This window comes from Diadema antillarum, unplaced genomic scaffold (genome assembly GCF_040938485.1).
Source record: "Diadema antillarum isolate AM-2024a unplaced genomic scaffold, OU_Dant_1.0 seq00000445_RagTag, whole genome shotgun sequence".
NCBI lineage: Eukaryota > Metazoa > Echinodermata > Echinoidea > Diadematoida > Diadematidae > Diadema > Diadema antillarum.
This window is the reverse complement of record NW_027271419.1, coordinates 1,752,342-1,779,939: the sequence shown is the minus strand read 5'-3', so window position 1 is coordinate 1,779,939 and position 27,598 is coordinate 1,752,342. Positions and strand designations below refer to the sequence as shown.

General features: G+C 39.8%; 2 protein-coding genes across 2 annotated transcripts in view; one reads left to right on the top strand and one right to left on the bottom strand.

Moving 5' to 3' along the window:
- Positions 1–23,526, bottom strand: part of LOC139732743 (SWI/SNF-related matrix-associated actin-dependent regulator of chromatin subfamily A-like protein 1) — a 32,287-nt gene extending 8,761 nt beyond the window's left edge. The window contains exons 1-15 of the mRNA XM_071643594.1: positions 23,507–23,526; positions 20,518–21,249; positions 11,356–11,454; positions 11,022–11,072; positions 9,943–10,126; positions 8,758–8,908; positions 7,839–8,000; positions 6,680–6,745; positions 5,876–6,016; positions 5,157–5,288; positions 3,991–4,071; positions 3,389–3,459; positions 2,636–2,735; positions 2,165–2,254; positions 537–629 (exon numbers count right to left, since the gene is read on the bottom strand). Coding sequence (XP_071499695.1) covers positions 537–629; positions 2,165–2,254; positions 2,636–2,735; positions 3,389–3,459; positions 3,991–4,071; positions 5,157–5,288; positions 5,876–6,016; positions 6,680–6,745; positions 7,839–8,000; positions 8,758–8,908; positions 9,943–10,126; positions 11,022–11,072; positions 11,356–11,454; positions 20,518–21,211 — 2,115 coding nt within the window. The 5' untranslated portion in view covers positions 21,212–21,249; positions 23,507–23,526. The remainder of the gene's footprint in view (positions 1–536; positions 630–2,164; positions 2,255–2,635; positions 2,736–3,388; positions 3,460–3,990; positions 4,072–5,156; positions 5,289–5,875; positions 6,017–6,679; positions 6,746–7,838; positions 8,001–8,757; positions 8,909–9,942; positions 10,127–11,021; positions 11,073–11,355; positions 11,455–20,517; positions 21,250–23,506) is intronic.
- A 346-nt stretch (positions 23,527–23,872) lies between these two features.
- Positions 23,873–27,598, top strand: part of LOC139732742 (homologous-pairing protein 2 homolog) — a 53,133-nt gene continuing 49,407 nt past the window's right edge. Inside the window, exons 1-2 of the mRNA XM_071643593.1 lie at positions 23,873–23,955; positions 25,173–25,267. Coding sequence (XP_071499694.1) covers positions 23,931–23,955; positions 25,173–25,267 — 120 coding nt within the window. The 5' untranslated portion in view covers positions 23,873–23,930. The remainder of the gene's footprint in view (positions 23,956–25,172; positions 25,268–27,598) is intronic.

The window sequence follows — 27,598 nt, the reverse complement described above, 5'->3', positions numbered from 1 at the left end:
TGTAAGCACAGTTTGCATTGAAATTGTACACGAATTAATGTTTTTAAGCAATTTTTGGTCTGACATGCATGTACATATTTATGCGTAACTTCGGAACCGCACGCCCGGGCGTCGCAAATTTGGTGTCAAAAGATGCGGGAGACTCGAAAGAAAAAAAGTCATGAAACGTCGTGGCGATAGCTTTTTGCGATTGCGATACATCGCGCGGAACATCGAGGGGGGGGGGCCTCGGAGGCCCCCCCCCCCAGTCTGGACAATAGGGGTAAAATCTCTTGTACCTTAGTTTATCTCAAGCAATGAAATACCACAAAATAGTGTCTTGAGGTATCTAACTATTAGGAACACTGAAAAACACTTGCAAGACAGTACATGTACTGTCTGGCAGAATGCACTTTCTTTCCCTCCCTGTGTTGATTCTAAAGAAAAAATCTTGTCATACTGTTGTCAACTGTGATACACAATAAGTTTGAAGAAAAAAGGAAAGAGAAAAGTGGTGTACTGTAGTGTATAGAAGGTCTGCATAACATCTGACTTACTCCTGGATTCCAGAAGAGCTCAGCAAAGAGGACGGTTGAAGCCGATGTAAGGGTGATGCCAGCATTGCAAGCTGTGATGGAGAGGACTGCTACCTGTCATTCAAAAAATAATATGCCCACATCATTCTCAATGTGTCATTCATTGCTTGCTAAACAGATTCACACATTACCTCAACTTTCAATTGTTACGATATTAAGGCCATAAATGTGATCTAAAAAGCTTGATTACTGAAAGGACCTCAATCAGAAACAAGGAAAAGCAGAAATTACGCGGTGCGTAATATATGTCCCTGCCGGAAGTAGCATTTTGTAGCAAAATGTACAATACAGGTCACAAATCAAGGTCAAAGGTCAAAATTCTGTGTAGAAAGTTTTGAAGCCCTCACCTGTTGCCATCACATAAAGCAAACGGAATCGAAATCGGGTTAGAAATGGCGAAGGAGTAGCATTTTGTAGCCATTGTACAATATAGGTCAAAAATCAAGGTCAAAGGTCAAAGAAGTCAAAGGTCAAAATTCTGTGTACAATTTTTGAAGCCCTCACCTAGTGCCATCACATAAAGCAAACGGAATCGAAATCGGGTTAGAAATGGCGAAGGAGTAGCATTTTGTAGCAAAATGTACAATACAGGTCAAAAATCAAGGTCAAAGGTCAAAATTCTGTGTAGAAGTTTTGAAGCCCTTAACTAGTGCCATCACATAAAGCAAACGGAATCGAAATCGGGTTAGAAATGGCGAAGGAGTAGCATTTTGTAGCAAAATGTACAATATAGGTCAAAGGTCAAGGTCAAAGGTCACAACTGAAATTCTGTGTAGAAGCTCCCACATAGTGCTATCATATAAAGCAAACAGAATCAAAATTGGCTCATAAATGACAGAGAAGTAGCAAATTGAAGATTTTGATCACACACTGACGCACACACGGACACACGGACGGACACACGGATGGACACACACACGGACACACACACGTACGGAGCCCGTTTCATAGTCCCCTGCTCGAACTCGTTCGGCGGGGACAATGAGTAGGGTCTAATGTGCTCTACAATTTGCTGGAAATCATGTGGCTTTTCTTTTTGCTAGGTCCCAAATATACCTATTCACATACACTTTTTTCCCTACATTTAGTAACTACTGGTATTATAATGGTAATTACAAAAGGGCTGTCATCACATCTACTATAAAGTTAATACATCAAAAAGATTACATTGAAAAGGCAGCAGTATTCCACGGGATACAATATCTGTAATGTAGCCAGATTCTTGGCAGTCTCTGAATGGTTGTCAATACTTGCATCAAGTTTCGCTGCAATTCATGAGGTTGTTCTGATGTCGCAAAAAATATTTATGCACACATGGGTGGGCTTCCAAAATATGAACATGCATCTGAAGTTGTACAAGCATATGCCAGGGACAGAAGTCTCCTGTATTTTAAGAGGGCAGAATTTACACAGGTCTCTGCTTGTGAATTAAAAGAGAAACATCTAGAAAATTCTGATCTTCTCCTGTAACATTCTAAAATTTGCAACCCCCCCTCCTCCCCCCCCCCAAAAAAAAAGAAGTACAAGGATGGTCCTGAAGAAAAGCAAAAGGCAACGAGAAAATAAGAGATCTTCCATGCCAGTCTTACCTGGTAGGAATCATTAGTCTGAAACTTGTCCACCAGCTCCTTCCGATGATGTGAGGTCGTTGACCCGTCTATTCTGATGTACCTGATATTCTGATGAGGGGGAAAGTCATGCACACAAAAACAAGGTGAAAGATCCAGAGCGCTTCTGTGCTTGTCACGCCTGATGACTTGATTTTTCTTTCACTAAATTAATCACATTATTAGAGAATAACTTCAAATTAAAAGGGCAGACTGCCTTTATCTTCATTTTGAAATTGAGAGAAGACATCAGGTGCTAACTGACTGACAGCCATATTTACAGAACTTAATCAAATTGTGAGGCTTGTACCATTCCAATTCTAGATCAGGACAGAAGGAAACAAGGGGTTGTATGCACCATACCCTCTAACCATCTCTAATAACTTCACATCTTGCATCTCAATGGCACGTTTGACGCAGAAGATTCTGTCGTCGTAGCAACACTACACTTACTTTCTTCTGTAGAGCTTCTGTCATCGCATCCAGGACAGCCTGGTGGTGAGCAAAGACCAGGAATTTGTGTCCGCACTCTGCCAGGTCAATGATGTACTCCCTAATGGGGGGTGAGAAAAAGCATCTTTTTACTGCAAATACGCTGTAAGTCCCCTCTATCTAGCACCAAAAAAAAATGTGTCATAGCAACTTCTCAGGCAAATCCTAATCATTTTTAATGATTCTTAATATGTTGCCTTGGTTTCTGCTACTAATTTAATTTCATAGTATTTCTTTTTCTTTTTTAAAGCCACAGGCCTCTTTCATTATTTATCTGATCCAATGCCATGAAATACCTACGTGTGTACTGTGAATTAAAAACAAATGCCAAATTGAAAACACCCTTGTTTTAGAGATTACAGAAGCAGGGATTGTAAGAGATTTAATACATGAACAAGTCTAGTGGAAGGCCATGGTTTTATATGCAGATTTTAGTCAAAATTGATACACTGAAGTCTATCGTTACATAGAAATAAAGAGATATGAAATGTGGTCAATTTGTATATTTGCTGTGTTTAGAATTTGAACACAAATTCTTGGCCAGCCTATTGTATGACTGTCCATACCACACTGACATTCCTTACAAGAGTAACCTCACATGTAAAATGATACAGTATTTATTGCTAATTTGCTCGTACACGTGTACTGAAAAAATCTTTTCAAAGATGGAAGATTTGTAGACTTGAAACAACTCTACCTGACAGCTGTACCAACCTGAGCGCAGGAATTTTAGCCACACCTGTCTCACTGAAGTATTTCAGTAGTGCGCCATGTTGGTCAGATTTCTGTTGTTGGAAAAAAAAAAAAATATATATATATATATATGCATACCGGTATATGGTGAATGAAAAAGTGAAGACATGATAACGCAAAAAGTCAGCATGACTTCTGACCTACTTCCATCATTGTTAATGGAACAGCAAAAATATATTGCAGGAAGTAACTCTTGCAACAATGGAATTGCCAGTTTCTTTTTTTTTTTCTCTTAGCTTTGATATCAATATGTATTAGTACACACAAAAATTGCTGATTTCTATTTCAACAAAGCTTGATGCAGATGAAATTGAGGCAGTCATTGTTTCAGATGTCATGAATTTAATTGGCTCAAAATTATATTTTACTATGTCATGAATAATACTACTATCATTGCAAGGAACAAAAGTTTACCCTGTTTAAATATCATAGATACGAGATGATGCAGATCTCATTAATTTGGCATACAGTTGTGGGATTTTAAGCCTATTCTTGTGCACTATGTATGGGCTTTAGAGACACTGTACATACACATCTTTCAAAAACTAGTTAATGGTACTTACATTCTTCTTCTTCTCCATCTCCTTGGCTGCACTCTTCAGTGACATACTGCCCGTCTTGACGATACCAGGGTCCATCATTACCTGTTACATCAGCACACACAGAAAAAAGTGGTTAATGTCCAGCACACTTTCTTTAAACGTACAATATAGTCTTTGCCCTAATTTAAAATACTGCCGAACACTTGCTAACTCAATATCCCTGTATCTTGCATGAAGAATGGTTTTCCATGGTACCTAAAGTGCATGTTGTATATGTAACATTATTGGTCTCTTCAAGGACATCCTATCACCTTAACACCATTTTTTTTTTTTTAATGTGGTCTACAATGGTCAGTAGATATACTGAAACTATGATATCTTAAAGGGAGAGTTAAGGAGTCAAACATAAAAACCAAACACATCCCCCAAAACAAACTAACAAACTGACTCATAGTAATGCTCTGCTCTTAGCTACAAATATGATGTGCCGTAACTCCGATCTTGGGACTCTTGATCATGAAACAATCCTAGATTGGTATGATGACCTGGACAGACATGCTATTAGTATTTAAAAAAAAACAAAAAAAAATCATGAAAAACAGAAATTCCTCAGAGCACAAATCAAACATATCTTATTGGACATATCACAAACATGAGAGAAATTAGACGAGGAAGGAAAAACTTTCATCAAAACCAAGCAATAAAAAAGATTGAAGCATAAATCATGATTCTCAGCTACGACAATTACAAACAAGAGGGAAAAAAAATATAATTGAGGAGGGGGACAGATTGCACACACGATGTCAGTAACCCTTAATCGTGTTCGGGTATTTAGTTTAATTCGTCAAGCTTTTTCATCAGTGCCCAGTATTCCATACAAACTTGAACTACTAATAGATTTAGCAAGCCCACTCAGGAGTAGCCATGTGCCTCAGTCCATCAGGAAGGCCATGGTGACACGATAAGGATTACAGGATTAGGTAATCTCTATTCACTGACAATTAGTTTTTCAGACTTCTATGCCAATTGTTGAAGAAAGTGCTCCTGCATCAGTGGCAATCAGCAAACAAAGCACAAAGGAGGGTTTCAAAAATTGCTCTCAAAGCTTGAAGAACAAATTCTACACGCAAATTTTTATGTAGAAGAGATTAATTTTGAGGGAGGCATGATGACCCCATGGTACTTACCACCTGCCTCATCTTGGAGGGGAGCTGGGTGAGGACATCCCTCTTGAGACGTCTCACCATCACCTTCTCCTCGAGGAGCAACTGCAGCTCAGAGAGGTTGGAGGAGCCGGAGTAGTCCCAACCCCAGTGATTCTAGAATGGGTGCGGTCAGATAATGGGGGGGGGGGGGTGCAGATGTTGCAGATTATCACCTCATACAATGAAATACAATGAAGTAGCCATTCTGGTATAGTTGATCCTGCAGTTTTTATGTATCAGAACTCATTGAAGGTGATAGTACAAGGGAACCACATTATAACAAGCTGCTTAAGACTACTGAAATTTCCTCACTACATCAGGTATCTTGTTATATCAGGATGAAAATCAAAGAAAATTTTACAGCATAGGCGCTGATAATGAGAAGAAAGAAGAGCAGCAGAAAACTGGGGTCATTTGCATCACAACAAAGTTAGTTTGTATGCCCTTTGCAATATACACACAGTATTTACCAGTATCTCAATCTACTTTGAAGACAGTATATAAAAATGACCTATACAGCATAATACTATTCAGACCATATCGGTTTGTGCGGGGTCATGCATTCAAGCAGAATGTGCCAAGTTGGCAAACTGTTGACCGAGTCAGGCGTGCGAATGTGGCTCACAAAGAGGTTATGGCGCATGTAAAATGCACATCCAGCTGTAAACAGAGTGCTATTAAAGAAGGAAACTAGCTCTGACCTGCTTGGCATCACAGTATCTGACGGCAAACTCGTGGAAGGAGGGGAAGAGTTTAGGGTTGATGATGTTGACCTGGTTGAAGAGTTCAGCTGGTCGAGAGAGGGCCGGGGTACCAGAAAGCAGGATAACCCTGTAAGCTGCCTGCTCAGATTAAAGCAGAGATGAATTTCTTTCAGCAAGTGGCATACGAGAACAAAATAGATTTCATATTTCTTTGCCAAGTGACTGAACTATGTTTGTCACAGGATACCGTTTCATACAGTATTGTATTTACAACCTTACAATGTCTGCAATAATTCACTGTCATTTAGTCAATGGCTCATGAAAGAAGTATTACCACCACTTTGAGGACATATTTCAGCTGTTTATAAAAGAACAAGTGCCACTCTTCAAATACATCTGAATTCTATCATGGGCTGACATTTGTATCAATCAGTAACCTGGTGTATAACTTTCAGATCTGCAAGAAATGTTCTCTGGATATTGAAGAACAGAATAAATATTATGTAGGTGTCATGTATTTGGTCTTCTGCAATTCTATCAATGGGCACGGAACCAGTGTTATTGAGGTTGGGAAAAATAATTTGTGGCACAATTTTTTTTAATCATAACTTTACAGAAGTATATCAAACAACAAAGGAAAACATAGAAAGACTAACAAAACAAAAGAAATAATAAAACAAATACATATATTATCTAACTATAACAAATACCAATTCATGAAACATTGAAATCAAAAGAGGGAAAGCTTCTATATAAGTTCTATCATAGCATGACAACATTTATAAATAAAACTCAACTTACTTTGAGGAGAGGGAGAGCTGCTTTTGTTCTTGCTGTCTTGTAATTCTTGAGAAAATGGGATTCATCCTGAAAGAGAACAGACACAAGATCAGCACAAATCTAAAGGCATAATTTGCCATTTGCAAATGAAACGAAAACCCAGTTTTAGTGCTTCAAAATAGTTCTAAAATGTGAGTCAGGGATAGAAACAGCCGATGTAAAAATTTGAATCAGTATAATCAATGTTATATTCTTAAATATACAAAATGTGAACAATAGTCAAAATAAAATGTTACTAGACGGTCTGCAGTTATGGTTTATTCAGAAAGATAGTGATATCTCCTTATACTTTAGGCTTTATTGGAAAATTTTTATATTGTAGGATGTTTTGTGATACACCTGACCTACACACATGCATCAAATGTGATATCTTGAAATATTTCTAAATCACTGCTCCCAATTGTAAATAATACCTTTAAGTATGATTAGTTTGTTGCACATCGCTGCCACAAAGTTGCACTCATGGCCCCAACTCAATGATATTCAAAGGGTTTGTCTTTTTCTACTAATATGGCTGATGAATGAAGTAATCTGTCTTCTTCTTTTCCACATTTGATACGTTCTGAAAATTTCTCTTGAAAGAATGAAAGTCTGTTCTGATCCATCATTATTTACTTGATTAGCTTTATACAACTTTGAAAAAAAGCAACTCTAAACTTTGGTTCCCCTTGTAAATATTACACACTTTGCACAAGTAAAAAATAGATTGTGAACCTCAATTCAACATCTTCTTCAAGCTGGTCTTGATAGACTAAAATCTGACTCACAGAATGGGCAAGGTTTTCAACAAAAATAGCCACAATGAATACAAGAGCAAAGGGGGATGGCAGATGCTAAATTATCAACTGCAAACATGATTTAATAATCCTCTGTGTACATGACAATGGAAGAGCTGTGAGGCAATAACATCATAGCCTCTCCCAAAATTGTGCATATTTGATGAAAACATCTTGAAAATTTAAAATCCATAATATCTTTATTCTATGTTGAAGTTTGATGCAACTTCCCTCATTCTGTTTATCTGGATTTTATCCTATATGTCAGTGTCAATTTATTTATGGTGCAAAACTGCACTTTATTTGTGAGTATTTGTGTGGATTTCACGATTTGCCCTACCTACCATAATGACAACTTTGAAGCGTTTGGCCAGCAGCGCCTTCATCTGCCGGGACATGATGTCGTAACTGATGATGTTGACCAGTCCGCATGCCACATTCTCTTTCCCAGAGGTGACCACGTTGATTTCATGCTCCTCCAGTGAAGGAATCCATTTGAGAAATGCCTGGAAAACAACACACAAACTTAATCTGACTACACTGAAATTTCTTCAACAACGAGCTCACTTACAGTGAGGTACCACTACTACATGTAACTAGTTTAATTCAGTGGTCCCAATTTTCTATTTGTGTATTTAGTTGGTCTCTGTGTCAATACGTTTATGAGGAACCGCTTACAAGGTAAAACTGGTGAACCTGGTGACTTTGTCTCCCTGTATTGGGGAAGGTGTTCAGCACAGGGTGTGCTAAAATGACAACAGTCTATGATTTTCAAATGGTAAAAATTTCCCTGAAAGACAGACAGACTTAAATTAATGTGGCTCCTCCACAGGGGACTTTAAAAAAAGATCTGATTTTCTACTTTGCTGCACGGCAGAAAAGCTGCATTTTGCAACATGACCTGCATAATTGTAAGTAGGAGCTCCTCATATATACTAACTAATTGGCAAAATTCAACATTAGCGGTGGCCCTGTGGTCTGGAGCCACTAAAAATTGATCGGGTCAGCAAACTTCCAAAAAGGCTTTTTTTCTCTCTCTCTCTTTGGTGGCATGATCTAGAAGCTAACATTCAAACTGAAAATGTATATTTCCTTTATTTCAGGCCACAAAAATTTCATATTAAAACATGTTAGTGGCATAAAACGGGCCACCAATAAAGAATGTTTATAGTGTCAAGCCTAGTATTAGGTATTATCACTATTCAGTTTCTGTATTCTTCAGGACATTATCATTGATCACAATGGATAAGGTGTGAAACTCACCTCTGCCCATGAGTATCTCATAGATGAGGGAGTAACCACTAGCGTGGGCCATTCTGTGCGGTAGTGGCACGCCACACAGATGGCTTGAATCGTCTTGCCTAGACCCATCTCATCGGCGATGAGGGCACGACCATTCCGATGGATGGCAAAGCTGAGGAAATAAAGATTTTATCCATTTTAGGACTACCCATCTATATGTCATTCATCGAGAAAGCATGTAACATGTATACATGTAGTTGTCAATGGTAATGAGACAATTAAATGACACTTGTGTACTTGAATTGGAGTTGAATAAAGTATCAAAGACTAATCGCATCAATTAGTTCTCCAACTACATCACTTGATGAATATACATGAACAAAAACTAAATATCAGTCGATAGTACGCATAATGTTAGCGAACACTAAATCAATAATGTAGTACATTGTAATTCAATCAATATCTGCTGAGCTTACTTGCTCAATGTTGAAAACATGAAAAGTATGGAAGTTTGGAATGGAATGCATTCCGCTATATGAAATTAAGTACTAGAAGCACAAACAAAAGCATTTCTACCCAAAAATATACCCAAGCCTATGACTTTTATAAAATGCCAAGTTGAAGTAACACAAGATGGCAAGCTGAAGTTTCTAGTTTCTTTTTCATGAACTAAGGTACAGTTCATGCATATGCTTTGGTATGACAAGTGTACTTTTCAATACGCAACACACAAACTTAACTACACAAGGTTCAAACCCTTCCTCTTTCTACTTGGTAGTCATGTTTCCTTGAACTCCACATATTATGTACTCAATTCCATCAGCAATATTCATTCAAACAAACAGCAACACTGCAGAAGCACCAGAAATAAGAAGGTGCATTCAAATTATTTGATCCCTTCAGCAACACGAATAATAGATTAATATGCCAAGCAGTCTTTACAATGGGGACAATTTAGCTTTTGAGAGTTCTAAAGAAAATATTGCAAGACTACCAGGTATCTTCTGTAAGCCAGAAACATTCAAAGAATGAATTGGAGTCAACAAACGTTTCGCGGCATGAAAGTTTTGTGAATTGACACTGGCATTATGCATTGTGAAGACAAACACTTTCACCTGCATTCTACTTTCTCAAGTCTTGTCTCCACGCAAAATTCACAAAAAATTTGGGGTTCTACAGTTTTATGCCGTAGCTGTCAGGACTCACTCTACTCCTGTCCTCTGGAACGGCATGAGGGCCTGTACCAGCTTCAGGTCCACCAAGTCCAGACTGGCTTCGGGCACGTCCAGGCTGGTGGTCTGACCCCGCAGCTGGCTACGGAATGCCAGGCACACTGAAGTGGACAGTGGTTTGACCTCCACCTCCCCCTTTAACACCTTGACAGCTTCCACTGAAAAAAAAAACAAGAACAAAAATTAAAAAAAATTGAGAGAGCTTAAAGGTAAAATTGATTGTCTTGTTGAAAAGAATTGAGCTTAGTGCTAAGGTTACTACAGTGTAATACTTAGAACATGTAGCCAAGTTCTTACAGGAACTCACCCAGGGGAGAATACTGTAAAAGTGGAAATTTTCGCGCATTTTGCGCAACCAGAAACTAGCATGAAAATAAAAGCATGTGAATATTTTTGCTCACTGTATGTTTCAGTAGTTGATGTCTTGATTCCGTGGAATTAAAAAAACATACGAAACTCTTCTTGCCCGTCCGAGCGCGAAAAATTAGTCACGCGAAAATATCCACTTTTGCAGTCATCCAACAATCCTCCTTGATACTTGCACACTCTGAACTGTGAATAATCTAAAGATTTAGCATCTTAACAAGCAAGAAAAGAAAATGTGAAGACACACATTAGCCCCTGTTTGCACACCATCACAGAAAGGACAGATGGCGCAAGGTATTAAACAATTTCATTAAAAGCATTATAAAATGATGTCTTGTTAGACAAATACATCACATCTGATCAATAATCATGTCACATTGCATAGCACTGATGTGTAAATACTCTCTGTAGCTGACTGTTAACCTGCTAAATGTTAATTGACAAAAATTATCAGAGGAAATATATATTTTTTTTTTTTTTTGGGGGGGGGGAGGGCATCAATTCTTGAGGTTTAAATGCAAAAATTATTTTAGTTCATAACTCACCCATCCTACTTTGAAGCCAAATGTTGCTGAAATTTCTGAGGATATTGGAAAGTGAGGTATGCCAAAAATGGTGGTCACATTCATATCAAAAAAACATTACTGTAACAAAATACACTGGCTTTGGTAATTCCAGTAGACTTACTCAGCTCTTCATATTCTGCCAGGGAAAAGGACCACTTCTTCGTGTTTGCATCTACAGACAGGATGAACCACAGATGAAGAAGAGATCAGAACAGTATTATCATCATATCTACTAAATATTTTACACAAACATTCATGTCTAAACCAAGACCTCCAGACATGAATAACACAGGGATCTACATTGTACCCATTTCAATTTCTCTATCAAGCTACATGTATGAGCATTGAATATTTTACATTACATGAGGATGTCAAACAACAGAGAGTGATTGCTGCCTACCAAACCATTTATGTGCTTTCTGACAAAATGAGTTGTGAAAGGTAGTACAACTCACCATAGCTCTTGCTGCTCAATGACTTGAAGATTTCAATCAGTTTAGCATGGTAGCCAATATCTACCATGAACCTTGACCTCGAAACTAGAACACACGTTCCTGATGTACAGTACGCGCAATAGAAAACGCCCGACGAAAGTGCGTCCAAATTTCGTCCCAACGCTTTTTTCGTTGTTGATTTCGTCGGGGACGTTTTCAACGCTTTTTGCGTCCAGACTTCATGGACGGATTTTGGACGAATTCAACGAATTCAACGAAATCCCCGAACGCTTTTCCGAAGCTGTGGACGCATTCAACGCTTTCAGCGCTTTCAACGCTTTCAACCCTTTACACGCGATCACACACACACAGGAAAGTTAGCTCTAATCGCGAATTGCTAGCTCTTCTTTCGTCGAAGTTCTCTAGGTTTCCCGTCCATTTCTCTCATTTTCTCTCTTTTGCTTTCGTATCATTGTATCCCTTTCTTTTCAGAGTACAATCATACTTTAGAGAGTATTTTTTCTCATTTTTATTAAGTGATTACCGTGTTTGCCACAATTTGGGGTGAGTTTTTGTTCGAGTGTTTGTTGAGTTTTTCGATTGAACGATGTGTCGATTATCTTCGTGTGTGCGAGAATATCGTACCCACTCGTTTGTTTCCGTGTAAGTATTTTTACCGTAAAGTGTCTTCATCGTTCGTCTTCACGCATCGGGTTTTCACCCTAGTTTTCCTCATCGTAGTTTTCCACATCCATTTTTTTTTTCCGGTGCAAGATACTCTGTGTATTTTCTGCTACGGTAAAATGCCATCGTCGATATTTTTTTGTGTATTCATCGTAGTTTTCCACCTCCATTTCATTTTTGTGTGCAAGATGTGTAGCTAGGTCTGCGATGTCTGAATCGTTTACAGATGTGTTTTGTGAGAGTATTAACCACGATGATTTTGAGGATTTTGAGGGTTTCGCGGTGGATGAGATCGACTGGAATGATAGTGATAATGATAATGAATCTACACTATCTAGTGGTGTTGATATAAGAGCTCTTATGATGATGCAATTTATTTCGTGTGACCGACCATCATGACGTTGGCGATGACGAGTACGAAACGAGTAGCCTATACATGTACAATGTAGGCCTGTAATGATCTAAGACGAGAGTGACACTGACGACATGGCCTGGCCCTGGGGGCTGTTTTAGTGTTGCCTGCTGAGTAGGTGTTCCATTCTATCCTTTCAGTTATCTTTCTATCACTTTCTTCTTTTGACCCTGGATGGAAAAAAAACCCTATCTTGCCATGTAAAGACAGAACACATACCATCATGAAATATCATGACATTACTAAAGTAATAAAAGAAATAAGTAAGCGATGAAAATTCTTGTTTGTAAAATCATAAATCAAAGGTGATTTCATATGAACCAGCTCTTTGAAACGTATTTAATTTGCCTATTGATACTTGCTTTGCAAGTATACATTTTCTCTCCCATGGACTTCGTGTCCCCCCCTTTTTTTATGTGCTTTAATGATTATTCTAATTTGTTTTGTCAATATCATCATTATTGCTGTATTAATATTACCATACTTTGATATGGTTAATTGCATTTGTTGATTGACTCTAACTTTCATTTTGTTGCCTCCTCTTGGTACTTGTACAGATCCTTTCTAGGGCTTGCTGTTTGCTCACCCCCCCCCCCCCTTTGCTGTTGCTATTTCACTCTTTACCTTTCTTTGTCTCTCTGTTGTTCCTTATCTTGTTTGATGTTGCCTCCATATTCATCCTTTTCCTTCAATGGTTGCCCCCTGGCCCTCACGACCATTACTAACCTTCCCCTGCCTTTTGTCTGTCCATCCTCCTGCTCTAATCCCCCTCCCTTTACCTGTTGGGCTCCTTGCCCATGACATCCTACCCTCTCCTTTTGTTTTCTTTGTTCCTTGTCCCTTGCCTGTTCCTGACTGTTCTTGTTGTGTGAAGTCGCTTTACATGTGTGTGGTTGCTTTTTATGCCTATTTGCCATTTTGCTTCTGACGAAGATTCTGCTATGATCGAAAACTTAGGTCCCTTTTGACTCTATCCTAAAAACATTCATGTACACTCCCAAAACTTGCTGGGCTAGTAATGAAAACTTCCATTATCTAGCAGGGGAGAGGGAATGCTTTCATTTTCTCAAGAGAGCTTTTGTGTGAGAGAATGCAAAACTTGATTAAGTGTTGCCAAGTTGTTTTCAAACTTCTTCATTTTATTTGATCTTAAGCATAATCACTTTCGTAAGTACATGTACAGTATTACGATTTCTTCTCCCCTGACTGTAATCGGAAAGTTTGCCATAAGGACGATCGCTAATGTGTTTGGATGTGCCGATATGCGAAACACGTGGTTCAGAAGAATGCACCATGTGCTACTTACAGTTGTACTGCCTTAAAGGTTACTGCAAGTTGAATGGATCGAATGCGCCATAGGCTTAGTTACGGTAAACAGTTTACGTTCGATGCGAATAATTATTACGTCTTTCAGGATCGAGGAATAATACACACAAAACATGCAAACAAACAAATCCACGAACGAGTGTTGATAACCAAAATTCATATGAAAAGTAATAGGCAGTTTTGATGAGCGTGAAATTTTATTGTCATGATTTTGCCGTTTAATCGGGTGGTGGCTGCATCACATAGGACATCTCAGTGAATTTGTCTAGGCATATGAGACTTTTCATATAAATCTGTGATTGCATTTTTGAGTGATTAATCAATTCCTTTTTACAGTTCGGGAACCAGAACATCAGAACATCTTTGCAATGATTCCTTTAACTCAACTCACCCGCGAGTTCTTGGATCGATATACTACACCAAATGCGCGCATTCTTTCGTCTGGCACCTGGGGTCTGGCACGCACCTGGTTTTGTGGAAATTTCCACAAAGGGAGAGGGTGGGGTTTTTCCAATCCCAAGAGACCGCATTATACACAAGAAGACAATCTCGTCGCTTCCATCATTTTCCGTCACTCGTGTTTTCCCCTTATTCTTTGCTAATAATGAACATTTCGATTGAACTTAACGATGGTTGTTCACACGTGGTTCCTTTTGTTGTGAGGTGTAGGTATTTTCTTTTTTTATCATTCTTGGGAGGGGAAAGAAGAGTAAAAGAGGGAAAACTTATTTAAATAAACAAAGGGCACGTACGCTCAGCATCCACAGCAAGCCGTCTTTTACATCAGCATCGTTGATTATCATCACTTGCACTATCATCAGGCATCACTCGGATAATTTTGTCCTTTTTTTTATAAACATTTAGAAACACGATCACCATCACTCGAGATAAAACACGTAGCAGTGGCAGATCCAGAGGGGGCGCATGAGGCGCACGCCCCCTTTATTTATCGTGGAAAAAAAAAAAATAGAAGTGAAACCCGGAAGTGGCACCAGAAATATTAGTTGCGCCCATCCCCCCTCCTGTACAGAATTCCTGGATCCGCCCATGCCTGTACGAAAATAAATGTCAACAGACAAAGTATCAACAACCTCCCTGACAACCACATAAACATTACCACAGAGCACACCGAAGCGGCTGGCATCAAACACCCTTCGAAATACTGCAGCAAAGCGCGAAATCGCCGTTACGAAAATGCATGTATATATACACAGTGCGAGGCAATTGAAAGATTACCTTTAAATATTTCAGAATATGAAAGGAACAAATAAAGTGATATGAAACGAAAGAAATCGTACACCAAACGAAAGGTATAACGACCTCCAATAGGCCCTTAGCCGCAGCATATCAATAAACATGACGTAAACCAAAGCACACGGAATATGCGTGTTTCGGATTCCTCCCTTCTATATTTCTTTCCTGAACTATTCCCAATGCCCGAATAAAATAATGACTAGTTTGTTACACTGATTTCTTCTTCTGAGGTAAGGAAGTTCGTTCGTCCGAAAACAAAAGGATTGACACTCCGAAGGTTTGCTAATCGGGCAATGCCCCCCCCCCCCCCCCCCCCCAAAAAAAAAAAACCAGCCCACAAAATGCTCGTTAATCAAAACATTGGTTAATAATGTTAAAGACGATAATGATAATAATAATAAAAATAATGATAATAATAATAATAATAATAATAATAATAATAATAATAATAATAATAATAATGATAATAATAATAATAATAATAATATAACAATAGACAGAAATAAAACAATATATGGCCCCCTATAGCAATTACCCGCAGCATGATTACATTTTCGAATCAACAAACATGGATCGGCACAAGGAATATGCGTGTTTCGGATTCGAAATAACGCCGTAACCATCGGAATAGCGCACCCGTTTTCTTTTTTTCGGAATAATGAACACCACGGAAATGAATAAATGATTTCAAACTAAGAATCCATCGTAATTCTTGCCTTAAAGATTTTCCTCCCTTCTATATTTTATTCCTGAACTATTCCCAATGCCCGAATAAAATAATGACTAGTTTGTTACTCTGAAACATGGTGTTGTGAGTCAAGGAAGTTCGTTTATCCGAAAACGAAAGGATTGACACTCCGAAGGTTTGCTATACCCATCGAACAATGGGGGAAACAAAATAATAGTAATACATTTTATTTTCAAACTAGGTACGAACATCTACAAGGTGTAGGGAATTTGCGTGTTACGGAACATTTTATCACTTTCGCATCAGCGAACTTTACGTGCATTGGGTACTACAAAAATGCCTCCCCCCCCCCCCCCCCCCCAAAAAAAAATGTATATATAATTACACCAACGCTTGAGCATAACAACAAACAAGCAATCGAACAAACAAATAAACAACTTAAGATTTAATCTCATAGCTGCTTTGAATATTTCACGTTCCGTCTGCATGACTGTATATATACTTCTTTTCAGAATTATCTCTCGCTTCCCGCTTCACAACTAGGAAATAAACGATGTCAAACTACAGGTATATAAGAATTAAACTTATTGTCTTACTCTGAATATAAAATTCATTATTTCAAAAGTTCGTTTATCCTTGAATACAACAGGCTCGATACTACAGTACTCCGAAGGTTTGCTAATCCGACAATAACGCACCTATCCAATCACAAACATTCGTGCATTTTCGAATTATGAATCATAATTTGACTATCACATTTACGAACATCTATTTTTCGTGTAGGGAAGTCGCGTGTATCTGAATGTTTCATTTTCGTCCTCATGAACCTTATGGGTGCATGGGTACAACGAACATGAACCTCAAACCCCCCCCCAAAAAAAAAATAAAATAAAAAAAGAAAGAAAGAAAGAGCCAAGTCAAACTAAGAATCAGTCTGAATTAGTCGCTTTGAAAATTCCACGTACCGTCTGAATTATCTCTCTGTCCAATAAAGAAATAAACGATATCAAACTAAGAATTAAACTTATTGTCTTGTTTTGAATATTTTTTTTTTTTTTTTTTGCTTTTCTGGGGCCCGTTGCATAAAACTTACCATTGAATTTCAATAGTAACTACCGTCAGCATCAATGATTATAAAATTTACCGCTGATTTAAGACTTACCGCATAGAAAGGAGCGGTAAGTCCAGCGGTAAGGGTTTTATGCAACAGGGCCCTGATTCAATAAAAAAACGGGCAATGTAACGCGCAATTGCTGAAGAAAGAAAATATATTTAATGACCAAATCCTTCTAATTTCTTTTTTCCTCTTTTTGGGGGTTAATTTTCTTTCTATACTCAAATGGATTTTACGTACACGCAATTTTAGGCCAAGTAAAAAAAGAAACCAGTTTCTCGTCCTCGCGCGCATCGATTTTGGCCGCCGCATCGATTTTTTTACTATTTACTATTTTCAAAATGGCGCTGAAAATACCAAGAAATTCATAATTCTCGTCCCAGTCCGCTCCCCGCCCGCATCGATTTTCAGTTGCCGCATCGACTTTTTTGATATTTACTATTTTTTCGGCCGCCGAAAAAAAATCGACAATTCACCTACCAATCGTGATGTCTCATTTTACGCCTTGCGTCCTCTACTTAGCTGTATAGTACAGCTGTAGCTTCTGTAGTGCGTATGTAATAACGCATGCATTTCACACTGCGAGCTCGGCAAGAAGGAATGACCCACAAAGCAGTCGAACTGTAGTTGGATGGGCGCGGGCGGGCCGGCCTGGGCTAGCTGTGATGTACAGCGCACTCGGTACGTCGTGAACGCGAGCGCGGCTACATTTTTGCGATCAATCGTTGTCAATATTCCACGCATATTTCGCGCATTGTTCGTATTTTTCCCCGTTTATATTTCAAGCGGATGAATTGTACTGTACAAATGCTTGTGAGGATTGTATGAGTTTGTATACATTTTCATGTTATTGTGACTATGTGCATGTGTGTGCAGTGTCGGAAGGTACGGTGCCGGTGCAATGGCCGTGCCGCATACCGCACCGTATTGGCAAAGTGTGCGTGTCTGTAGCTAGCTAGCTGGATCTGTAGCTGTCCAGGGTCGGTCACAGGTACCATCCCCTGGTCTGTCAGCTGTCTGCACGCATGTATGAACACATTCGAATGTGTAGAGCCCGTACACTCTGCTCTGTAACATTGCATCTGACGGCGATGTATTATTCTATTTTGAAGAGAAAATGAATGCACTTTTCCAGCAAATGTAGAATTATCAAATGGGTGTATCTACAAAATAAATAACTTTTCCACGGATTCTGGTTTGTCTCGTATTTCTGCGGGATACTTTTCTTTACGATGTAAATTCACGGACACGACCGTGAGTCGTATCAACCCATTCTGTAGTGTGGTATACAATCATTCGTCATCCAAATGATGAGTGATTATCAAATGTCTTTTTAGAACATGAAGAAACATCTTTAAATTTTTAATGCTATAATGCCATATCAGTATCATTTTGACATCCATCTGCAATTGTACAAGCTAGTTTCCAGTTGAATGTGCTACAATTGTACTGTGAAGAAATGCAGATACATACCAGCTGTGTGGACACAAAAAGTCACAAACACCATTGATGAATAAAGCAGTGTTTTGAATATCATGGAATTAAATTTCAGTCGTACATTCTTCGTTGAAAGACATGTTTTATACCTGTTTCATTTAATAGCACAATACATCAGAATTGCAAGTACACTGGTATCAGAAATGCCATTACAACGCTAAATACCAGTATTAAGATGGTCATTTTCCCTTGACATCTGTAGTGGAAAGAAAAAGCAAATGTATTTCTGCATGCATGAAGTTTCATTTCAAGTATGGTACATAATCTATTTGTTTGAAAATGCACAGAGTGCAGGCAAGACATACACTTGGGACCTGGTCTCTCATAACACAGCTACCAGAGTGATATTTCATTTCATAAATTTGATATAGAAAATATAAAACCCTCTCTCGTTACCTTTCTCAGAATTACCGGACGAGAAACACATATTACTTTCATTTTTACAATCCCTGAAAAAATAGTAAGATAGCAAATAGTAAGGACCTCCCTCATCGCCTTGCTCAAAAAACCCGGACGAGAAACTACTATCTTTTTTTACTTGGCCTTAGTGAAACCATTTTCTTTTTGGTCGGCATTCTACGATAAGGTTCCTGTGGGTTCCTGTGGGTTCACCCTCGCCAAAATTGCGTGATTTCTCTTAAATACTATGAACCCGAATGATCTCTGATTGGTAATTTAGTCTATTTCATGATCAACAGTTGTTTATTTTCTGCTTGTAAAAAAAAAAAAACAACAACACGTGAACAATTAGTAGGCCTTATACTGGGTCTTGTCATGTATCGTACATCTCTGTTTCGTTCAGCCGAGCGAGCCATCACATGGCAATTGCGACGCACATACGGCGCACTCGCCTTTCCCACACGTGCACATTCCCTGGTTACATGCAGCCCGCATACCAACATGTGATGTATCAGGTGACTTACAAATGCAGTGAATAATCTGCTAACGGTGCCATACTTACAGCTAGGGTAAGGGAAACTAAAACTTTTACAAATTGCTTCAATGAAAACGGCATCGATGTATGTATACATGTTACCATTCTTAATAGTATTATGTGAATCAGGTGAATTCCACGCCTGTCTACTGTTCTCATTCCCGACCGCTGTGCTACTACTAGTACTTGTTGAGTCTAATCTTGCAGTGATTCTTGCCGGCTAGCGGCTGTGGATGTGGCCACTACACACACACGTATGTACTGTATTCCATGTGCGCCTTGGATCACGGACGCTTTTAACGAAATTTGGACGAAACTGCCGAGCTCCGAACACGCATTTTCCGAACGAGCAACGCATTTGCCGAACGAAATTGAGCGGGCGGTCGTGCGTGAAATGCGTCCACAAAGCGTCAGAATCGTTGCTACTGGATCGATAACGAAAGTTCGTCCAAATTTCGTCCAGATTTCGTTGCTACTCGATCGATAACGAACTTTCGTTGGAAAACGAAATTGACGGAGGCGTTTCTTATTGCGCGTACTGTACCTGGTGTTCCTGATGTCAGACCTAAAATGGAAAAGAGAGACATTGCATTACACTACTAGTTGTCCAAATAGACATCTGCTGGGACAAAAATAACAAGAGCACATCACATGCGAAGTGCCCAGTCCATGATGGAAAAAGAACTTGCAGCAGATTACTTTGGTCTGGTTTACCAAAACTGTTTGGATGACTTGATAGGATTGATGCCTTAAAATGTTTTTTGCAGAGCAGAGAATTCATTTGATATGCCTTTTTACAAGTTACAGGTTTGACTTTACACAGTCCTTTCACAAAAGTTGAAATAAAATCATTGGCTGAGAATCACAAGAGCGTTAAGTTGCCACTGAACCCATAGTGTTCAAGGCAACTTAACGCCCTTATGATTCTTAGCCGAAGAAATGGAGATCGGCCAATCTTAAAGGTTAAACTGTGAAATTGTGAATAAGGAAACTTTCTTGCATCTAGCATTTTGTGCTGAGCCACTTTTAGTGAACTCAATTTGTTTATGATTTTAAAGACATTTTTTTTTTCTTTTTCTCCTCTAGTTTCCTAAAGTCTATTACACATGGAATGGTTTTGGGGATTACTGGCTTTTCTTTGTGTTCTTATCATCTTACCATTGAACACATCTAAACTAAATCCCGACATGAAAATATCCATTTAACAACACAGATAAAACTGATGATCTCGGAGTAAAAACACAGTGGAAAAATTTCATGCAATATTGCTTTACCTCCTGGCTTTACAACAGTGTTTGTTCCTTGGCCTCTCTGATTCACATTACTTCCACCTCTACCCTTATTCCATCCAGAGTTCCTGCTATTTGCTCCATTAGCCACTGACTTTGTAGTCCCGCTTTTGCTGCTGGTGCTGGAATAAAACTGAGTTATACTCCTCTGTCCAGATGGTTTTCCTCCACTATTTGACGGACATGCCAGGCCATTTTGGGATGCAGAACTTGACTGAACCCCTGCCTGTCCGACGTTTCTCGCAGTTGGAGCACTTGCTGCCGTGGAGACAGACTGAGTGTGAGGTGGTCTACTGGAATCAGACGGCTTTATTGCATTGGTGGCGGCATCTTTGGACGCCAGGTTACTGGCAAAGGAGTTACCGATACAGGATGGCCTCCAGAGTTTGTTACTGTTAGTCTTACCCATACCATTATCATCTTTTTTCCAAGATGATGATGAGGAGGAGGAAGAGTAAGCGGTTGACCATTTGATAGTCGAACTCGATGAGGGCAATGAAGTGGGCCCAGAGTTTGTCTGAGAAGTTGATGCTCCTGGACCCATGTTAGTGCTGGTCCTTCCCTTTTGACTGCCTGATTGCTGCTGTGCAAGCCTGGCTGCTCTCTTCTCCATGGCTCTCTTGCGATTCTCCTCCATACGTCGCTTCTGATCTTCTGTGAGTCCTCCTGCAGTTGCCATGGTGATCACTTGAAAAGGTTTCTTTCAGCTCCTGAATTCTGTGAGACAAGATATATACCGTTACAGAAAGAGAGAAAATACAGTAAAACTATTTGTAGGTGTGATTGCCGTGATTTTAGTTTGAACAGCACTGAACAATCACAAAGAAGGAAGCCCAAATTACCTAATTCATCATTTATTCCCATCCCTACCCCCCCCCCCAAAAAAAAAATTCTATTCTGCCCACCACATCACAATGTTCTGTTTGACTGAGTCAGTGAAAAAAAACTTTGATGTTGGATCATCTCGAGGAACAAGATCATTATATAGAGGGTCTACTTTGTCTATAAAAGCACACTGGGGTTTACTGTGATATGACGTTCATTGCTCTGTGTCCAATGTATCTCAGTCCCGGAAACCCGCTCATGAGGACCGCTCCCGCATACGAGGACTGCCCCGCCTCATGAGGACCGCCCCCACCCCTCATGAGGCCCGGGGGGGGGGGGGGGGAACGCCTCATGAGGCCCCCTATTCACTTCTTATTCATCTCACATCTGACGTATAATTTGTCGCAACTTTGCACGGTGATTTTTTGTTACACACATGTCCACTATCCATGATGAAAAGAAGAAAAAATCCTGTCTGTTTTTTTTTTCAAAAATTGAGTTTTAATCAACCTGTAGTCGGATCAGGCCGCTAGGTGCGGCAGTCTTGCATTGTGCGAACACGCTGGCGCCCGTGTTTTGATGGGCGCTCTGCATCGGTTGATTACTGTGATATGACGTTCATTGCTCTGTGTCCAATGTATCTCAGTCCCGGAAACCCGCTCATGAGGACCGCTCCCGCATACGAGGACTGCCCCGCCTCATGAGGACCGCCCCCACCCCTCATGAGGCCCGGGGGGGGGGGGGGGGGGGGGATGCCTCATGAGGCCCCCTATTCACTTCTTATTCATCTCACATCTGACGTATAAATTGTCGCAATTTTGCACGGTGATTTTTTGTTACACACACATGTCCACTATCCATGATGAAAAGAAGAAAAAATCCTGTCTGTTTTTTTTTTTCAAAAATCGAGTTTTAATCAACCGATGCAGAGCGCCCATCAAAACACGGGCGCCAGCGTGTTCGCACAATGCAAGACTGCCGCACCTAGCGGCCTGATCCGACTACAGGTTGATTAAAACTCAATTTTTGAAAAAAAAAACAGACAGGATTTTTTCTTCTTTTCATCATGGATAGTGGACATGTGTGTAACAAAAAATCACCGTGCAAAGTTGCGACAAATTATACGTCAGATGTGAGATGAATAAGAAGTGAATAGGGGGCCTCATGAGGCGTTCCCCCCCCCCCCCCCCAGGCCTCATGAGGCGTGGGGGCGGTCCTCATGAGGCGGGGCAGTCCTCGTACACGGGAGCGGTCCTCATGAGCGGGTTTCCCGGACTGATCTAACTGTAGGGGCAGATCCAGGAATTCCGTAAAGAGGGGGCGCGTTTACAAAATTAAACTCAGGGGGGCGCACGCACCCCTCCCCCCATTTTTTTTTCTTATTTCTTTTGTTTAAACAAAAAATAATGGGGGGGGGGGGGCGTGCGCCGGTTGCGGTCCTCCCTGGATCCGCCACTGCTAACTGTACAACAACTAAAAAGGTTCAAAGGATCTCAATCTTGAAATTCAAGATTATCTTGTTCAGAGTTGTTAGTGAACTCGCTGCTGTTGATATGTTTAAGAAGGCAACTCAAAATGAAAATAACTCTGTTAGTGTTCCTATTAGACCTTTTTTTAACAAACACTAACACTTGAAAATCTTGAGTAACAGCCTTGCAGGATTTTTCCTCACGTAACAACAGGAAACTTTATCATATTTATGAGCTAGGCCATTCTGCATTAATTACGGCATTAATCTATTATCTAGACTGCAACTACACCAGTGACCATGACTACCGGGAGCGAGCAGGAGCTGTGAATAAACACTCTGCATATTAAACGTTAGATGTAACAATAACATGCAAGGTCTATTAGCCATTTTCAGAGCCTCATCAGGCTCAGCTCAAGCCAAGCAAGCTCTTGACAACGTCAACGATTCCGGCGCCTGCTAATTGTCTAACGTTACGCCTAGCGCCGCGCCTTGGGTCCGTATTGGGGTCGCTGCTGCGATAACGTGACTTGATGATCCCACCCGGCCCGCGCACGAAAGGCCGAGGGCCGGCCGAGGGTTACCGGGTTCGGCAGGCGCAAGTGCCGCTCAGTAGCACAGCTTTGAAAACGAGAACAAAACAAGGACCAAATATAAATAGGTGAAGAACAGTCTACTTACCTTGCTGTGCTCTCCGTACTGTGTCAATAGCGGTCAATAGTGTATGACAATAACCATGCAGTAGAAGAGGCACAGTTAATGAAGCAGCACGACGATAAATCAAATCTATTCAGGATTTCTTCTGAACTTCGACATCATCGATCGCAGTGGCGCTGCTTGTTGGTGAGTACAGTGACACCAAGCGAAACATGTTCAAGCAAGTTTGTCAGACCGAAAGCGATATTGTCCAATCATGTAGAGTTTCATATAGATCAGTCTGATTATTCGTGAAACTCCAGCCAATCATCATTCATGTTCTAAGACTTACTTCACGTACGTGCCAATGTACGTAAGTGCGGGAAGTTCGATGTCAACAAACCTGAGACGCCGTCGCGGTCCACGAACATAAAAACTTAAATTTCGCCAGTTGTATGAATCCTCAAATATGAGCAAGGCAAAAGACGCAGAAGGTACGTACAACGTGACATACAGTATGCCAATGGTTCATTTAGGTGAAAGCTCAATGAATTCGGTTGTACTTTGTCAGTGTAAGAAAATGTAAGGTCTACAGAAACAGTGCTACGCTTTTAAGTCCCATACGCATCAATTTGTGTAGGGTGTAATGTAGTTACTAGTAAGCTAACATATGTTAGACTACTTAGTATATACTAGTCTAACATTGTTAAGTGATCACCACATAGAATGCAAGCCGTATGTGAGAGGAACAAAAGCGCGAGAAACGCTTTGATTGTACCGCGGGATTAGCGATTTATCGATCGGTTTTGGCGGCTTTGTTTGTTGAGCAGAATATGCGAAGTTGGCAGGCCGTCGACTGAGTCAGACGTGTGAACGTGGCACATAAAGAGTTAACAGGCGCAGGCCCACCGTGACAAATTTCCCGGGCTGGAAAACTTTGCCATTTTTACCAGTGTTGACAGCTCGCATGATCGCATAATTGCGCTGTGAAAGAGTGACTCGTAGTCGTGCAATCATAGTTTATTGCATGGGGGTGGCGCTTGATCCACAACTGGCTTCAATCACATTCACAGCGTTTCAAATTACTCGTTGTGAATTGTGCAATCTCAAGCATGATTGTGCCTGTATAATTCTGGTCGACTGTTCTGCGATCTCATTTTAGGTTGACTGTTACGTAATTGCTGTCACCACTGCTTTTCGTAGAAATCGTAAATAATCTGTTTATTCCATCAACCCCACACTTCCCTTCTCTTCAAGACCACTCTGCCACTTTTAGAATGTTATCCTATCCAACATATCAAAAACCAAGCATTAAATCAAATAAATCTTGAGAGGTCAGACTCAAAATTAGTCATAGACCTACTGTAAAAACTAGTGGATATTTTTGCATGAGTAATTTTTCACGCTCGGCTGGTAAAATGAGCTTCGCATGTTTTAGATTTTGCGGAATCAGGACATGAACTACTGGAACATAGAGCAAGCAAAAACAGGCTGCTTTATCATCGTGCAGGTTTCTGGTTGCGCAGAATGCGCATAATGCGCAAAAATTCAACACTTTGAAAATTTCCACTTTTACAGTAGTTGGTAATTCCGTAACTGATGTAAGTTAGTCGTCAGCAGGCACCACTTTTTGTTTCCATTGATTAGATAAGATTTTCAAATTGATATGATTTTAGTGTTCCATATTTGTTCTGTTTATACAAAACAACAGCTGCTAGTGCAGTACTGAAATACCTGAACAGGCAGAACAGACCGTACAGTGCCATCGATGTCTTCAATAATCTTCACAAAGAATATGGCAAAACAGTGAGTAGATGTAATTGTTAACTTTTAACGTGTTTTCTTCATTATGGTTGGAAGTGTATCAGGTCTTTGCATTTAGCCATGTATGCCCTTTATTAAGCAATAATGATAGATTTATGTATGTGACAAAACTGGTGATTCCAGTAATGCTAATCATGATATCATTGCACAATGTACAGTAGTGTTTACATCAATACAGTGTTCTGTGCACCACATTTTAATGTTAGTGGTAAGATGTTAGAAATTTACACTCTTCTTGATAGTGTGTTCTGGTATATTTTGTATTCCTTTGCATCTGTTTGAGGTAATGTTTCTTCTGATTCTGTGAGTACCTTCATCAGTTCACGACATTTGTGTGTGTGTGTGTGTGTGAGTGTGTGTGTGTGTGCATGCATGTCTGTGTACATGTATGTACAGTGTATGTGGCTCTTCTATTGATGATGTCTGTAATCACTGCAATGACATACTTGTTGAACCATTTTGCTTTCCTTGGAATCTCTCACTTTAGCAGGTAGCCACATCATTGTGTTTTATTGTTGAAGCAGACAAGGAGAAAGCAGAGAAAAAAAAAAATCCCTGTGTACCATTTTCAATGCTTATATGTCGCCCTCTATATGTCATTTTGCAGAAATGACATATAGAGGGCAACAATAATCACAAGACATAATGACACTAGACGGGTTTCAGAGCTCTGAGGAAGTCCGTTAGATGATGCCTTCAGCTGGTCCTTTTGACATTCTGCCTGGCTCTACACTGTATGAAACAAGCAGAATCCAAAACCTGCTCTGGCAAATACAATGTAAAAGGCAGTGAGCAATTACACAGTTAATAACTTTAAAGGACTACAATCAGAACACTAATTTTCATTTGCCCATAGCTTTTTGACAGCAAGGCAACAGGTCATTGAAAGGAGACCAAAATCTACATAAAGTTAGATTGAGTGAAAGCAGCAATATTAATAGAACACATTAGTAAAAGCTTGAGGAAAATCAGACAATCAGTTCAAAAGTTATGAATTTTTAAAGTTTTGGCGTGCTGTCATCCCTGGATAAGAAGACTACTACAGTTCATGACATCATTACCTGTCCTATGGGCAACATTATAGAGAAAAGAATTCCACAAAATTTCATTTTTCATGAAAATTACACATTCCATTGACTTGTATTAAACTAATTAGAGCCAGGATTTGCAAAATTAAAATGCATGCGAAAGTTTTTAACTAAACTATATGCCAGAGGCAATGGGCGAAAAGTTCATGCTGCAAAAATAAGTGCTTTCTAGTACCTTTCTGCATGTTCATGGCAACACAAACTTTCTGTGAAGTACGTACGAGTCCTGTGAAAGAGCACTTGCCTCTTTGATGTGTAGGGTCCTTGCCTTTAAAAAAAAAATGCTAGTTGCCCTGTGACTGAGAGAAATACAACACCTAATTTGCTAATGCCTGGAAAGAATGGAACCTTCTTTCCTGTTCAAGGCCAACATGCTACACAGTGGGTTTGCCACCAAATTGACAAGACACAGAACATACCAGCTTATAATTCTTGAGTACACATTGCTGACCAAATTAGCACCATGGTGAGCTTCTGTCAAGTTTGATTTCTTCTGACCACACAACCTCCCAAATTTACAGTTAAAAATTAAAGTGTTAAATGACTCTCCTCCTTTCAACACTTGATAAATGCCTTCCTATTTCCCTGCCATAAAAGTCTTCTAATTTGACATGTCCGCTAAAGAGAGAGAGAGAGAGAGAGAGAGAGAGAGAGAGAGAAATGGGCCATAAATTTTAACTGTGTTGATATGGTTGTCATGATTTCAACATGTTTTTCATACATTTCTTTTTTGCTTGACTCCAACAATGGTTTGGAAATGAGAGTTGTGTGTGTGTGTGTGTGTGTGTGGATAGATGGATGGGTGTGGCCCATGTGTGATCTGAGTGAGTGGTTTTATCTACTTTTTTTTATGCCTCCGCCACGAAGTGGTGTCGGAGGCATTATGTTTCGGGTTGTCCGTCCGTTCTTCCATCTGTCCTTCCGTCCGTCAGTCCGTCCATCTGTCCGTTTGTCCGTAATGAATTTTGTGGACAGCATAACTAAAAAAAACCTTTTGAGGTATCCTAATGAAACTTAGCATGTATGGGTATTAGGGGGTGAAGTTGTGCCTATCAACTTTTGGTTGCACATGCTCAAGGTCAAAGGTCAAAAGGTCACGGTCAAATGCTTATAATTTCACTGTTTCCTCCATATCTATGGAATGCCTGAAGATATTTTTTTGAAACTTAGTGTATACATTACCCAATTAAGATTCTCTCGTGGAAGTTTTGGGTCATGAGGTCAA